This window comes from Corvus moneduloides, chromosome 14 (genome assembly GCF_009650955.1).
Source record: "Corvus moneduloides isolate bCorMon1 chromosome 14, bCorMon1.pri, whole genome shotgun sequence".
In the NCBI taxonomy this organism is placed as follows: domain Eukaryota; kingdom Metazoa; phylum Chordata; class Aves; order Passeriformes; family Corvidae; genus Corvus; species Corvus moneduloides.
In genome coordinates, this window is record NC_045489.1 from 4,188,257 (window position 1) to 4,205,327 (window position 17,071).

The window sequence follows — 17,071 nt, forward strand, 5'->3', positions numbered from 1 at the left end:
TTAATTTTTCAACAGCTTTCAGAAGGATGTGGGAGTCTCAGTAAAATCTCCATTGTGCATTTTCTTTGCTCACTCATCTTGCTCTGCTATTTTAGACCATGGAGTCTCTGGAACAAACGTCCCTGTCAGTGGTAGTGATTTCCTGCTCATCCAACAACCACAGCAGTGCTGCATGGAAGTGCAACAGCAAAAGGTCCTGTCCTTCTTTGGCTGCTCGTCTTTGAATACTGCACTAACATGCTGATCACAAATGCACCAAGGAACAGAAATCCCAGCAAAAGGTGGTGTTTCCCTCCCACAGCTCTTAACTCAGCACTGACCTGGCACACATCTGCCAGCCCAGTCTGAGACCTGTTAGGGCCAACTCTGGTAACTGCACCAAGCACGATGTGTGAAACCACTCGACTTCATTAACTGCAGCCTCAAGCAGGTCTTAAATTCATATCTCCAAAGGGGAAAGGCTAAGCAATAACCACTTGTTACAGTCTTGTTACTGAGCTAATGCTCATCTCGTACACTCACTGAGATTTTGCTCCATTTATGTTTTGTACTATATGATTAAAACTAGACTATTATTTCTGTTCTTCCACCAAATGTTTTAAAAAATTACTTTCAACAGTTGGTTTCCACTTAGCAATGAGCTGCTATTAAAGCTCCTGCTAAATATAAATGCACAACAATTTGGGGACATCTTATGATTTTTTGGTAAGTTAGGATAACCTAACGGAATTAATTAATGGAGTTAATGGAATAAAGAATAAATACCACAGCTGATGTCAGCACCAACTTCTCAGTGACTCTCTGAATGATGAGAGGTGATGTAGTTCTACCTCTGCTGAGGAGTTAAGACGTACTGAAGCAACCACAGAACACAACATCATCCATTTATTAACTTCCCTCTAACAACAGCACACTTCACTATGCTTCCAGCATTTTCATAAGCATTAAATTCACTTTTAAAATGCAAAGACATCCCTCTTCAAAATTCCATACACCCTGTGGATTGAGAGATTTGTCTGTTTCAAAGGAGAACCAGACATGGGTTACGTCCTTTCTCATACACTCAACTGCCTCTCCAAGAGATCTTTTGATAACTGAAGAATTACTGGGATTCTTTAAAATCACAAGAAAGCGACCCTGAGATGATTGGTTGGGAAAGAGATTTTTGAGTTCCCACTTTTTAGCATTGATTTAACTTTCTGTCTTTTCTTAACTCTCTTTTAACTTGAATTTAGGAGAAACTATTGGGTGGGAAGGGAAGGAAAAGGAATTGTTTCAACGTCAGTCATCACTTCAAGATTATATCGCAGAAAAAAAAAAATCTACAGATTTCTAAAGTATTAACAGTCCATGAAATATGAGATGTCAATACACAGCAACCACAAGCCCGTGAAATCTCCCACTTGTGGCACACCAGAGGTTTGGAATCCCATCAGCAGCCGAGTGCCTCCGTGACTCTGGGAGGTGCTCAGCTCCTCGCATCACATCCTCCCAGCCCATTCATCCCAGAAGTTCTGTCACCGCTGCTGCAGTGACTGACACGTTTTCCTTGCCGCTGTTTTATAAACACGCTGTGTAATGACGGCGTTTCGCTGGGGGCTGGGCACCTCTCTGTGACGCCTTGTCACAACACAGGAGCGGCACAGGCACACTCCCAACCCTCCCCAGAGCTCCACCTCACACGAGAGGTTCCCAAGCAGCTCAGGGAATAGCTGCTCTGTTAGAAATAGTGCGTGGAATAGCTGCACCGCGCAGAAAAAACTCCGGAACTTGGAACGGACAGGTAATTTTCTAACCTACTGGTATTATTTCTGTGTGTAACTATTCAAATGCAATTATATATACTGCATGAAAGAAGACAAAAGATGTTCTAAAATGAATCTGTGAGATGATCAATGTACAGAGGTGACAAGTACACCACAGGCAAAACCAGCACTAAAAGCTACATGACTTCACGCATTAATTGAATTATTAATATTGACCGCCCTGAAAGTTTCCCTGTCTTGCTGTTGTACAGCTCATTGCAAAAAAACCTTGAGAACATCTGTCCCACAGTAGTTGATAAATAATTAGTTTATTTTAATTAAAGTTTGACATAGTTTCTAGAGCTGGCACCCTCTGGAGTGCGTGGGAAGTTGGCAGAGAGCTCCGTTCACCTCGCACAGAGTGACTGGACTTGCATTGTGCCCACAGCCCAGACGGAAAAAACTGAAAATCAGGGGCTCTCAAGTGATGCTCAAGATGAAAACTGTGGAGAAAGATCACTGCCCATCACCCCTCAGCTTCCTGGGCAGGCAGGAGCCTCTGGCAGAACACTGAGCTCTGCAGGCTTGTCACAGAGCTGGACACGGCCAGCTCTGACCACCAGCTCTGACCACAGCACTCCCGAGGGCCTGGCCCACACTCTGCCCGCAGATCTGACTTACGGCACCACAGAATAATTTTCTTGCCATTTTTCCAAAATACATCTTCTCCGAACCAAACATAACGGATTTGTGGGACACCCACTCCTCGTTCACTAACTCTGCTTTGGCTGCCCTGTCCTGTTGCTGAGGACAGGTCAGTTTGGTGTTTCACTACCATCTGTATCCCCGTTTGCTAACAACACCTGCTTGTCCTAAATCCTCACAGAAGCTGCATGATGAGCAAATGGCACTGACAACTTCTCCTTCCTCCAGCACGGCCGCGTGTCGCAGGCCTCTGGGAATTGATCTTTCCTCACATGAAGTTGTGCAGTGGTAAGAGAGGGGGGAGAATGCCATTTAAACCATCATTAGACTGGAAGGTGACACCTACAAACATCTGGCTTCAAAACAGAAAATGAAAACTGTTCTAAATTAATGGTCTTCCATACGTTAATGCACCTTGGATTTTTACTGTATATACATTAAACTGGAGTTTTAAAAACTTAAATAATATTAAGTCACATCTACAATTTCCCTCTGATAGCTGGAACAGACAGATGGTTCAAGCCATAACTTCCCATCAGAAGACGGCTCCTCTGGTTCTTCCAGTACTTCATCCTGGAGTTCTGTCAGGAAAAGCCTTGCTGGGTTTCACCTTCAATATTTCTCTCTCAGGAAAAAAACATGCAACTAATGGTCAACCCCCTGTGGGTACCCTTCAAAGGAAGTCTTTAACCTCAGATGTCCAAGCTACTTGTCACTAAATTATGTGTGTCTCTTACAACAGCAATTGGTAGAAATGTGTCATTTTGCCTTTATAATTGTGACAAGGAAGTACATTTGTAGGTATTTCAATTTTCCCTACATTTAAACAAAATTTTACCTTTTAATTTTCATTTTTCAATTAAAGACTAAAGTCTAAGCCAGCTATAGATTTCCACTGAGATTTTGGACTGGTCAGCTGCCAGTTCAAGCCGTCAGTATTCCCTTCTGCTGAAGAAAAAAGCCTGACCAGTCATTTTTAGAACACTTTCTACATTTTTAATGTTTAATGTACATAAAAGAGGTAACACAGAAAGTGATCAGAAGACACGGTAGAACTAAACATCACTCACAACTACACATTCATTTTACTTATTCCTTTAGCTGAGAAAACTGAAGAAACTCATCTTCATTATCTTTGAAAATTACTTGCTTTATATAATTACAGAAATTAAGTGCAGTAAGAAGCCACCTCTCAGGTGGGATTTTAGAGATCAAAGTCCCTTTTTTCCTTAGAAAAGGCTAGGCTTTCAGGATCAGGCACATCCATGTTAAAAAGGAATTCCCATTATTTATCTGTGCTGTAAGTAGCAGAAATATGTATGGTCAAACACCAAGAAATAACACTGCTCCAGCACTACACAGCACACTTTATCTTCCTCCCAAATTAGCCAAGAAAGAAGGGAAAACCTTCCTTAAACCTCTGAACCCATACTTCACATTAATATACGAGGAGCCACAGAAGAAGCAAAATCATCCATATACTGAGGGCGTTTGAAAACAGAAAATGTTTTTGATTTTCCCTTTCTGCTTCCATTATTCCTTTCCTGCAGACCAGCAACACACAGAGGGTTGGTTTGCTGAAGGATTTTGATTTGAACTTGTGTCAAGAGTGAATTTGCGCTAAGAGAGATTCTTAGAGTTTCACAGAAGACCGTAATGACACGTGCAACACATACCCAGGAACTGCAGTGCCAAGGAAGGAAGGGAAAATAAAGTATAATTTTATATTGGTCGCCTACGGGCCACAGTTTCTTTGCTGTTCTATTAACAGCTCAGAATCCTCTGTGCTGTGAGAGCACAGAGAACTGTAACTGCCAATTAATGTAATGATATTTGCATATTCATTACCATGGTTATAAGGAACACTGGTGCTCTCGTTGTGCAAGGGGGATCCAACTGGCGCAGAGGGGCGTTCGTCTGGCAGGCCGGGACTGGGAGAAAACTGAGGGGAGCCAAGGAATTAGAACCAACTGTGCAACACCAAGGCTCCTCTGCCTGCCTGTGCACACTTCCCCAGAAACACGCAATCCATATTTACCTAAAAATTATTTGTTATATAACCCTGCCCCCTTTGATTATTGCTTTCTTTATGCCTTTTTTGTCACCAGTTAACAACACCAGCGTGAACTCACAAACTCTCTGCTTTTTAACTTCCAGCTACTTCCTGTATTTTTTATGATGACCGTATGCTGGATTATTATTTAATTATGATTAAAAAATAAACTCCCACATGTAGGTTACTTTGAAATGAAGGCAGTTTACAAATAACTCAGGCCTGCTGCTTTTCTCACGGTTCACTCAGCATTTCCTGTCACCTGCACTCAGGCAATGTGTCATCGATATTCAAGTTTACTCAGACACACACACACCCCTTCATAGAGAACTAAACTCTGGTCCAGAGCTATACACTGCTTCTTCCCAAAACGATCAAGTACCTTTTAAAATCTTCTAAGTGTATTTGAAGAAATACTTTTTAGATCAGGGCACTGTGGTTATTAAAGATACCAGAATAACCCCAGTGCTTCCTGGTCCCAGAGTAAGGCTGTTCCTGAGGCGCTGATGTCAGTGTTATTGTCGTAAGAGCACAAAACCCTGTATTCCCACAGAAATGCCAAACACTCTCCATTTCCCAGACAATGTCACATCACTGAGGTGCTGCTGCACTATGCTGTAAATAGCCAATACTGCATCTCCAGTAAACCCATTTTAAATACATACAGCCTATGTGATATTTTTATCTACATATCTGAAAACTTAAAGTGTTCCATAGAGAATTTAAAAAAAAAAAAAAAAAAAAAAAAAAAAAAGGGAGGGGAACCAGGAATGGCAGAATCAGCTCCAGTGAATTCCAGGGAATTGGCTAATCCAACTACAACCTCTGTGCTACACTCAGCTCATCGCATCACATCTGGAAATGCATCAGCACATCAGCACACAGGATTTGATTGTTGTTCTCTCCCTCAGTTTCGTTTTGTGTCTCCCACTTCAGATATTAAATTTTCCAATCATCTTCCTTTGATGTTGTTTTAATTTAATTTAAAAGCAATACAAACATGTCTGATTTACAAGATTTTTATCACTACAGTATCTTATCACCTCATTAGAGTAATTTGCAAAGTCTTTTGTCCCAGTTGATACCAGAAAGGATTTATTTTCACCTTCGGGTTCTTTTTCCTTTCTCAGTCTGTTTATGAGCTGCAGTACCTCATCTCTGGGCAGTGAGGGAAGGTCCTGGCAAACAGGGAAGTTTTGCAATACTACAAAAACCATCGGGCTCAGGCTCAGACTCTCTTTGGCTGCTGCCAAAAATGTTTTTATCTCCAGCTCTCACGAACTTCCTTTGGAGTTTTGGTCACAAGGATTGCAGCTGCCTTGGGTGGTTATGAATGAAGAGGGGACCCTGCCTGGGCCCCGAGCTGTAACATTGCTGCTCTGCACTGAACTGGGATGAGAAGCAAACCAGCAACCACGTGCACACACACACACACACACACACACACACATATATCTATCCTAATTCATGATTTATTTTTTCCCCCTTAAAATCTGGTGGCTGGTCACACCTGCATGAAGAGCATATAGGACAGGGCAGCTGCTGCAAATAACAAGCCAGAAACTTACTCTTGCAAACATCGTGGAGCCAGAATATTCTCTGTCTGAACACCCATGAGCACAAAGGACTATAAACTGCAGGCATATGATGCTCCACGTTGCAATTTTTTGCAGGATGAAAGAAGAGCCATTCAAGTCTGGTGAGCCCCACATGCAACACCCCAAGGCATTCCAAGGGCTCTAAAGAGCCCCAAAAGTCGCTTTTTTCCTTGTCTTGGCAAACAGTAAGTCAGGAATGAAGGAGATCAAAAAGATGATCCCAAAAATTGAATTATCAGAAGGATTCCAGTAGAATTCTTCTTCTTTGTATATAAACTGCACTGAGGCCAGGAGCATGAACTGATACGGAGTTACCAGGTCAACATCTTAAACAAGATGGTGATGAGGAACAGGTAAAAGCAGACATGGGTTCCCAACATCAGCATTCTTCAGAGAAGTAGTAAATTAAGCTAATCTTGACCTGTTTCCAGCTCCTCTGACGACAGGGACAGCTTGAATAAAGCTACTTTATTCAGATTCTGACTGATTTTCTATTATTTTTTTTCTTATCCAAATTAAAATCATTCTTCTGAGAAGTGAAAAAAGAATTTTTTTAATAGGTGAGAAACTATTATCCACTGTAAAAGAAGCAAGTAATAAAAGCAGAGTATGTCAAGATAAATTTTGATCTTCCTCCCTGCTTCACGGCTTGATGTCCAAGAAAAATCATTTAATACTACTTCTATGAATTTGTAATTTCATCCCAGAAAGTAAAGAATAAGATAAACATTTTCTGTTTGTTTTTCACTTTCACAGCAACACCATCCTTACTTGCTTCTAGATGGTCACATTTTGCTGACATTTACAAACATTTCATGTTGATCTTACATGGGTCACATCAATCATCTATACAGTTTCAATGACACTTTGTTAAATAAACTGTCATGAAAGATTTATAGAGAATTTGATAAAAGTAAAGAAGATGTAGTTTAGCTTTTAAAGATGCATTACCCCTTTTCTGAGGTGTAATATCAGCTCTAAAATACCATTAAGCTTTTCTGGCAGGAGATGAAGTGAGAAAATAAAATGCACTCTTTCATCAGCACCGCTTATTTGCATCTTTGTGCTTCTACAAAACACTGGGAGAACAGAGCACCTGGAGGGAAAAGGAACCTCATCCAATTTCATGTGTTCTGGTTGTCTCTCCCAATGCTTGGAAGAAGCCATTCATGGTCTTATCACATTATTTGAGCAAAAATTGCCCCCAGATTAAAAGAAACCCCAACACTCTACTTCAGATTAAAATCTCTACTGATGGTAAACTGATATTCCCAAATTCCCTCTCAAAATAGGGACTGCAGACAAGCAGCACACTTTCATTCAAAGCCCTTCTTCAGACAAATGTGGCCAGAGCAGCTCATTAAGGTGTATTTAAAATTTTCAGACTTTACTGTCTGATACCAATTTAATATTTGACAGCAGGGAACAACGGTCCCACTGTTGGGGAGGGCCTTAATCATATTTCGTTCACCAGGAAGAACCAAAGTTTGATGAAACTTTTCATCAGTTTTCCACCCTGAGAGATCCAGTTACAAAAGCAGTTTTTTGTTCCACCTTCCAGGTACCTGCAGAGTCAGCTCTGCTCCTCCAGCAGCTCCACTTGTGGAACACCAGCCAGGAATACAACGTGCAAAGACTTCTCTCCACTTCACCATTTAGGCTTGAAAAACCACAAGTGATGAATTAACACTTGCAGAAAAAATAACAAGACAAGGAATCTTTCACTTCTCTTAAAGACCATTAATTTTTGCAACCAATGGGGCAACATGAAACTTTCCTCAAGAAGCGCTGCACTTTTGTGTGTGATGCTTCATGACCCAGCCCCGTCACAACCTGTTCTCTTCACGTAGTTATCCCATCTCAAAAGTGTCACACGAAAGGTCAGTAGTGGATAAACCCACTCTCTAATTATACTGGATCCCCTACAAAATATCTGTGATCAAAAGGCTGCAGGTATAAAGCACTCAACAAACTGTCCCAGCACATCAGTCTCCCACAAGTCTGTCAAAATCCTTTCCATCAGTGTTACACAGTTACCTTGGAGGTTTTCTTCCTCACTGTTTTCCTCCACCTTTTAATTTTTTTATCAATACCATAAATACAAAATTCATGGCCTAAGTTCACATCCAGCTGGACACTGAAGAGTGCACTCTCCTTACATTATGATTATCTTAAAATCTGTGGCCCTGAGACCTTTACACAGGTATCTTCAGTATCTGCCTCACAATAATAAAGTGAAACTGCTTTGTTCACCTGGCATCTCAGGGCTGACCTCACACACACCAACACCCTCACCACTCCACCCTCCAGCCCAGAAATTCCTCCATCCCCCACTCCATCAACAGCAGGGCCAGCGACTGAATTTTGGGTTGCACAGCTCCTTCTGGGGTCTGAAGGAAGACCCTGAGTTCATTTGGAGGAAGAGCACCTTGATATCTGGGGTGCATCCATTCATTTTTCATACAGAAACAAGGAAGACACACACTGCATCTGTTCTGTGCCACAGAGCCCCATCAGCCAGAGCTAAATCTCTGGCAGGTTCCAAACACCCCAACCTGCTTTCCATGCAGGGAACACCATGGATCTGCCTTCTACAGCATCTGCTGAACTGACTTTGCTCTCAGCAGTCACTTATTCAGAGGGAATCTGACTCGGTGTTTAAAAAAAAAACCCCACAAATCCGATCTGCAGCCAAATCACAACAGTAAGTGGGAACTGAACTACATTAATTTGTAGATATTGTAACTACTACATTACCAGCAGTGTTCCCAGATACTGTGAATTCAAGTAAAAAAGGCTAGGGGTTTAAAGGCAGCAATTTACTCGGTTATTCAACACATCTGTCAAATATATTACTGAGTGGTAAATGAATAAATATTGGATTTCAATTGCTATGACTAGAAATAAATGGGAGCCATTCTCTGAGCAGCAGCACTGTGAGCTACAGGCTTTCAGTGGAGGCTCAGTTAAAGAAAAAGCAGAGTAATTAGAGTAATTCCTATATATTCTGAAAAAATACCAGTTTGTGATGTGATGGATTGGAAAACTAAAACAAAATTGTCTCTCTTTTACCACACCATGCAATCTTCAGGAAAAACAACACCCTAACCCAGGGAAACCTTCCAAAGGGATATCCCCAAGAGACCCTGAAGGTTCAACACTTGAGGTCCAAAGATATATTTCATGCTGAAATGAATATTCCCAATATTTTCAAGTATCTTGAAAATAACTTACATGCATTCAAACATGCCACAACTAGACGCCTTTTCAATTGTTTAGCTCATATACTAATTATTGCTTACTGTGTGAGACAGTAAATTATGTAACTTTTTATATATATATATAACTTCTATTATTTTTATTACTGTGTAAAAATTACTCAAGTCACATTTGTGACTAATGAAAATTACATTATGAAATTACCATTATTATATGAAATTATTAGCTAACATTTTAGCTAATACTTTCCTGGAGGATGTGCATAGGAAAAGATGACACGAGGGCCCAACATTTCTAACTGCCCTGCAACCAGTGAAAAGCTCTAACAGAAAAAGAGAAATTAGTCTCTCACCATGACAACAGACTTGTGAGCTGTTCTGCTGAAGTTTCCTTCAGATCTGCAACAACTTTTAAACTGTCACATGCTCTGAAACAGGAAATCACACAGATCACCCACATTCTAATGAAGTTCAGAGTTGCGAGAGAAGCGGAGGAGCATCCTCAACCTCCCAGCACGGAATTAACGCGTCTGTCTCCGGAACAGACACACAGGATATGCTTTAAACCACCCTCCTGCCAATTGATTTAATACAGAATATTCGTGTGAAGCAGCATTACACCGAGAAAGCAACTGGCTCCTGTTCATTATGGTAACAAAGACAATTAACAGTCATTGGCTGCTGTGACTCCACAGTCTTTGCTGCCGGGGAAAGACAAGGCTCTACTTCCCAGACAGACCTTCCACTCTAATGCACAGAAGCCCTCCTTTCGTAATTCCCAGTTAACCAAGGATTCATTGACTGTTTCACCACAAGCCCCACCTTCGACAGTCTGACTGACCCTCCAGGGACAACCTTGGGTTACACCTTTTAAAACAAACCCCAGACTTCTACAACTTCGGTATTACTGGGAGGACTTAATTAAAACTTAAGAACTGCACAGTCTTCAAAACCATTCCTGTACCAGCAAGGATTTGGCTAAACTGCCTGCACATTGCACTCCATGTGCTCTGGCAGGGCTTGGCACATCAAAAATGATATAAACAGGTTCAAATCCTGCCTGTTGCCGCCTACCTGTGTCCAAGCTGATACTGACCCGTCCCTTTGCTGGGCAAACAGGGAATGCCACTGACAACCTTTCAGCCCAAGAGCATCATTCCAGCTTAGATGTAGCAGCTAAATCCTCTGCAGATGCAGGGATCCCGCTCTGGGCTGCTCCTACAGCCTCTCATGGTCAAGATGATCAGTGGCCTCTTAGTTTGACATTTTAGATTTTCCCAGTCTTTATCAACATGTGTTACAGGCTGCTGAGGGAACTACATAACAGGATTAACTAATGGCAATAACCCTCTTTTGTCAGAGAGGATTACTGTCATTCAGCACTGGGGGAAACTGAAAACCAGGAGTTCCTTTTGTGGTATTTATTTAATATTCTACTCCGTAATCTGTTTGCAACAGTATTAGTGCAAAATGTCATGGGAAGATGTAAACACTCACCAGACTCCTTTTTGTACCTACAAACAAACCAAATGAAAAACAAAAAACAGTTTGTTTCCTGTCGCTCAAGCCGTTCCAAGATCCTGATGCTCTATGTTATTTAACGTTTTCAGCTGACTTTGGGGACATTGTAGACTGCTCTGATGAGGCATGTTCCAGTGTCAGCCAACAGTTTATCCCTGGCACGCTTGTCAATCAAAATAAAACTAACAGACGGCTTTCTTTGTTTCAAATGAGCTTTCCCTGGTCATTAAAATTCACTTTTTATTACAAAAACTACCATTTGGATGGAGAGAGCAAATTGAAATGTTCATGGCTCCTGCTGAATCAACTCCTACCAGAGTTGACTGTTGCAGAAGGATCTTGAAAATATATAAAAAAAGCATTATTTCAGCACCTCTGTGCTACCCATTCTTGGCCTCTCTGTGGCCTGGTAACTACAGAATGGCCATCTCACACAAACCCTGTAACCAACATTTTGGCACCAGGATGACACCATTTCCTTTAGTGCTTTCAACAGCAGGATATAGAAGTCTAGAAAATTAAAATTTTCCTAGGACTGGGCAGCAGGAGGTACATCTCTTCAGAGAACATAAAAATGTAACAGTTATTGACAGGCTACTTTTTAGAAAACATTGGGTTTCCTATGCTAAATATTGAGGAAATCATGCTCTCTTAGCTTAGATTTGTAAACTTAGGGCAAAAGCATATAAGTCAATAAAATTACATTTAGAATATGTATTCCTGGCAAAAAGAGAGTGCTTCCAGCAACACCAACTTAATTTTTGGGAGATAAATCAAGAGGCTATCCAAATAAATCCTGACAAAAAGCCATGATTTCCAACCAGCCCTCATGCCACAGAATGCAGCCTGATGATTTGTAATGATGTACAAATCATGTAAAGGAAGCCATGATTTTATCAGAAGTTCCCACATGAGTAAGAGTTTAGACCGCTGCAAATACCAGATTTCCTTTTCCTTTTTAATAGAAGTTTATTAAAAAGCCTGAACAAACAAGGTTTTGAAATCATTATCTTTCTTCTCTACAGGGAAATTGTGCATATAGCCTCTAATTTTGTCAATTATGAGCACGTGGGATTTCAGTTATTATAAACACACTTTCCTTCCACTGACAGTGATTCAAATCCCATCCTACAGATTGATTTGCAGCCCTTAAAATCAGACTCTTTTTTTGTTAACATGTACCATCCTCTACGACTTCCCTTGGAATAAAGGAAAATGAGCAGCTCTTTTTACATCTTCCACAGACCAGACTTTACACCCAGAATGTAAGTATTTTAAAAAAATACCTGAAATGGTCTAAGGCAGTGTCCTGGGCAACACAGCACTTAAACTTAAAAATATTTGCTGTAATATGGAAGAAGACAGGAAACAAATGTGCAAAACTATGGTGCTGGATCATAATCCTTGTGCTTTAATCCTATGTAACTGATACAATTTGCACAGGAGGCAACAAAAGCCCAGACAAATTTCCAGTAATTGTGATGTAATACCCTGCTTTTCTCAAATCAAGTTCATTAAGAACTCATTTTTGCCCTCTCTATGCAAATAGCAGTATTTGAGTACAAACCCAAACCTGTTTTGTGTCTTACAAGCCTCACCTCGACTGCATTTTCCACTCTCTGTGAGACACTGTCATAAACCTTCCCCCGGTGAGGACGCGTGACACTGACTGCTTCACTCACCTCTGTCCTCCCTGGACTGCCCCTCTTCTGCAGAAGAAAACTGGATTAGTTTGACATAATTTGCCCCTGACAATTCCATGTTGTCTGTTATCTCCTGGACACTCATGAACAGTTTGTTTATTAATCACAGTGGATTTCTAGTTGAGTGGTCTAAAATTTCCCAGCTTTTCCTCCTCCTTCCTCCCCCTCCTCTCTCCTGGTCCCTCACTCATCCCTCCATGACTTTCCCAAGTTAGTCATTAATCACTCCAACACCTCATCCACCATTCCTTAACTCCACTGCACCAGACCCAGCTGATCTGAGAACATCCACCCTAAATAAGCTTTCTGTCACACTTGTTCTCTCACTTGAGTTTAGCTCCTGCACTTGTCACTGCTGTTAATTGTGTCAGACATCTCACTGCAGGTGACCTCAAGCCATGAAACTCTTCCATGTTCCAGCACCATCTGTTGCTCCCCTTCCCTTCTCACTGCAGCACATCACCCCTCATTTTCCTCTTCCCAAGATGGACACACGCAATGATTTCCCCTCACTCTGGAAGGCCCCTCTGATGGCATCTCCTGCTGTTCTTTGCCCTTTCCCACCCTGTCCCACGTGCTCGAGCTGTTCTGCCCTATCCCAAACTCCTTCCCTGAGCTCCCTCACTGCCACACTGCGCCCGAGACTGTCAGAGAGAGATTCTGACTTACCCAAATCTGACCTCTTTCCACAGTTGCTATTTTCACTCTGCAAAGGAATCATTTGTATTTATGCCCACAGTAATTTTTTTTAAGGAACTTCAGGTTTCTTGAAAATTTTACCGTTCTACTGCCACGGAGTTGTTACTCCTTCATCCTAATACATTAGTCTGCATTATTTTAAGGCACTTTATTTATTTCTTCTTCCACTTGTCATATGGCTTGTTAACTCTAGTTAACCCTCTCACTCTATTTCTATTACATTTTCGACATTCTCAGCTAGTTTCTTCCATAAACTTTACTTTAAAGCTTCTTTCTTTAAGTTTTGGGGATTTTATATAAAGCATTCCAGTACATGCTGGTTATGTTTGGCCTGGAAAATATTTACATTACCACGAAGTCCTGTGCTTTAGATGATTCTACCTGAATCCACAGGGATCCCTCCCGCTTTGGTGGCCTTCCAGAGGAGCCAGCATCACATCCAGTGCCCTTCTCCCACATCATCTCCCTCTGGGGTTGGACCTTCAGGCAAGTGCACAAGCCCTGTTTTAAAGGCAACATCTCTTTCTTCTTTAGTTGTCTTTGCTTTCCAAACAAGCCACATCCTTTACAATAACATTCCAGCTTTGTGAATTATCTGATCAACTCTCTTACATAACAACCATAAATTATGATCATATACTAATTTTTTTGCTGCTTTTCCTGTTTATTTCCCTGTCCTACTGAGATTGCAACAGAACTGTAAGGTGATCTGGAGCCAACTCACCACCCTGTTTCTTGTACCCACCCTAAACACATTAACAATAACCTCGTATCTCTGGTTTTTGCCATCCCACTCTAACTCTAATCTAGAGTCTTTGTGCCTAATTACCAATTTCATATGTAAACACATACCGAAACTTTTTCAGATTGAGGATTCTGATAAACACATTTATCTCCCTGTGGTATTAACACTTCCACCTGTTCAGAACAGGTTACACAAGGAAGGAACCAGAAGAACAAAAACACAGTTCCTAAGTCACACCATCAGCAGAGTTCCTGATCCACTGATGGAGGTATAACCACCCTGTTTCTTGCAGGAATTATTGGTAACAGCCTATGCACATTTCCCTGTGTACCCCACCTGGGAACTGCAGCAAAATCCAGCGGGTTCAAAGGTACACCAAACTCTCCCAGAGTTTGTTAAAATCTCTGAATGCAGTGATGTAACCCACGATGTGAATGCAGAGTTACCTTTCTCATCTTGCATCTCAAAGCCTGACTCTGTTTCCCTGCACACTCACTCCCCCCGCCCACCCCTCCCCATTTCCATACCCCACTACAGGCTGGTCCCAGCCCATTTTCAGGTCCAGCCGCACACTTCCAAAGCAGCACACCCAGAAGTTTCCTACAGCTCTTTCAGAGCACAAAATGACGTAATACAACATTGATCCCAGAGCACTGCTGCTGTCATGCAGCTGCCACTGTGATGGAGTGGTCAAAGTCAGCAAGGGTCTACCAAAAATGTGCGGAGCTTGCCTGCAATGCAGCTGCCAAGGGACTGGAGCAGCACTGGGTGTGAGAGTTACCCCGATTTCAATCCCGAAGGAGAACAACAGCAATTCTACAACACTTTCCTTTTCCTAATAAGTACTTTTTGTTCTGTTTATGACCATTTTGTTTGGCTCCCACCTTCCTGCTGAATTCTGTTTAACAGGAATTAGGAGTTTGTCTTCCTCGAGCTGTGCTTCATTACAGCCATTCAGCCAGGGAGCTGAGCTTCTCTTCTCTAATGGTTTACTTTTTTAGGCCATGCTAAACTTGTGCGCAGTTAAATTAGGAACATTACTTTTACTTAAGTAAAGAACAGAAGAAAGAGACCAAATGTTATGCTGCAAGATTTTTCTCTGATGCCACATATATGTCCTTAAAATTGAGTTTATTCTGCATAATCTCTTCAAAAACATACCAACATGCATCAATAAATTCCATTAAAAAGCAGGACTGTCTATAAAGTTAGTATTTTATTTTCCATAGAGCTTTGACTTGAAACACAAATTATTTTATTTGTGAAGTAATAATGCTATTACATAAAATACTGTTACTCTAACTAAACCAAACAGTAAATCTTTGTAAGCTCCAGTGACACACTGAGCTCCTGGGCTCAGCTGCAGAGTCTCTTCTGGAAATCATACAAACACAAACTGTTGATAAGACCTCACTGGATCATTCTGGGAAAACAGCAAGAGATGAATACTGTGATTTGCTATTACAACGACAGAGTTTTCTTTACAGATAATCCTTTAACACTCCCATGTTTCATAACACTGACTTTTATGCAGCAGAAATAGATTTGGATATGGGGCACCCTCATAATACCCGTTTTTTGAAAAGCTGTCAAATTTTGAAAATTCGTATTTTCTCAAATTTAATTTGGATGCCATAAACCTGTCCTTTTATGAACATCCTTTCCCACTCCCAGGATTACACATGTGATAATCAGCACTGTCAACTCCCTTTAAATTTGTACAGTGAAGCCAACTGAGGCCTCTGCTCAAACTGGCTTTAATTCCTGCCTGGATCTCCTCCTCTCCTAAATTCCTGCTAATAGCAACAGCAACCACTGTCACTTGAATTTTGCCTTCCCATTTTCTCCAAATCTGTTCTGGATTCTCAGCACTAACCTCAGTAGATCCTCCCTGCCTGAAACACAGTTTGCAGAAGAACTGGAACACTTCAGGACACCGGGGAATGATCTCCTACTCCTGCCAATCTTTTTGAGTCAAGAAAAAAACAGGATTGTGCTCAAGGCAAGCAGCCGAAGGAAGATGCGTGGGGATAAAATGGAGACTTGGAGGGCAAGTCTGAAGAAGAGAGATGAGGGTCTGTGAATGGAGTGAAGAAGTGGGGTAGAGCAGAAAAGGGAGGGAAAGTCTGTCCTGTGAGCTGTGAAAGACGAGCAGGAAGTTTGTAGCTGCTCATGCACTCCCCAAACAAAAGTGCAGCTCAGTATTTGCACCACACACATATCCATGACAAGCTCTGCCAAAGGCATCCAGCTCTTCCAGGGGCCGGCTTACATGGATGGATGGCCACAGCCTGCTGCAGCCACAGCTAGTCCATCAGTCCCCACAGCAGCTCTGGACAGCCCAGTCACTGCAGGACCCTTCTGGGTGGCACTGGCTGCACATTACAGGAGTTCTGGGGGGTTTGACTGCGTTTCTGAAGATCACAAGTAAACAGCACGCACCCAGAGTTGTGTTTAAAGACCACCATGGAGACAACCGAGCACCCAAAACGATGCAATTTCAGAATTTAGGCTGCTTGTGCAGCTTGAGTTCTGCTGTCCTGTTACAGCCCAACTACTGCCCTTCCCAGCCAACCCATCCCAAAGGACACCTCTAGGATGGACATCCAGGGCACACTGCGGGCTGGGGCAGCTGGAGAGCAGCCCAGCCTGGCCTCACCTCCCTGCTCTGCACAAACATAAGCATTTATGAGCATTTACAGGATCATTTCCCAGCTCCTCCACTGGTCACACACATGGATACACAGGCTGGAATATAGGATGTGTCATTAAACCTAAGATAGACAGGGCACAAAGTTATGGGGAACTAGCACAGAGTGGTGCAAGAGATGTTGGATAAAGTTTCAGATTCAAACAAACCTTAAAGAACTATTTCAGAGGATGGAGAAAAATGCTCATTTGGAAGCATACTTCATACCAGATTCCAGAGTAAGAACTGAGAGAAGTTTAGAAGAAGTCAGCCCTGGTTTTGGAGATTCTGTGATGTCCCTTCAGCCCTGTGGCACCGGCAGGGTCAGGATGGGCTGGAGCGAGGGCTGGTGAAAGCTGTGCTGCAGCTCTGCTGAAACCACCACAGGACAAAGT

General features: G+C 41.9%; 1 protein-coding gene across 3 annotated transcripts in view; it reads right to left on the reverse strand.

Moving 5' to 3' along the window:
- The window catches only part of DACH2 (dachshund family transcription factor 2), a 250,069-nt gene that overhangs the window by 148,244 nt on the left and 84,754 nt on the right, over positions 1-17,071 (reverse strand). The window contains exon 1 of one of the 3 annotated variants that reach the window (XM_032124109.1): positions 13,624-13,691. The exons of the other annotated variants lie outside the window; for them this stretch is intronic. Within the exon in view, the coding sequence (XP_031980000.1) occupies positions 13,624-13,676 (53 nt within the window). The 5' untranslated portion in view covers positions 13,677-13,691. Of the gene's footprint in view, positions 1-13,623; positions 13,692-17,071 lie in introns of those variants that run through there. 3 annotated transcript variants of the gene reach the window in all.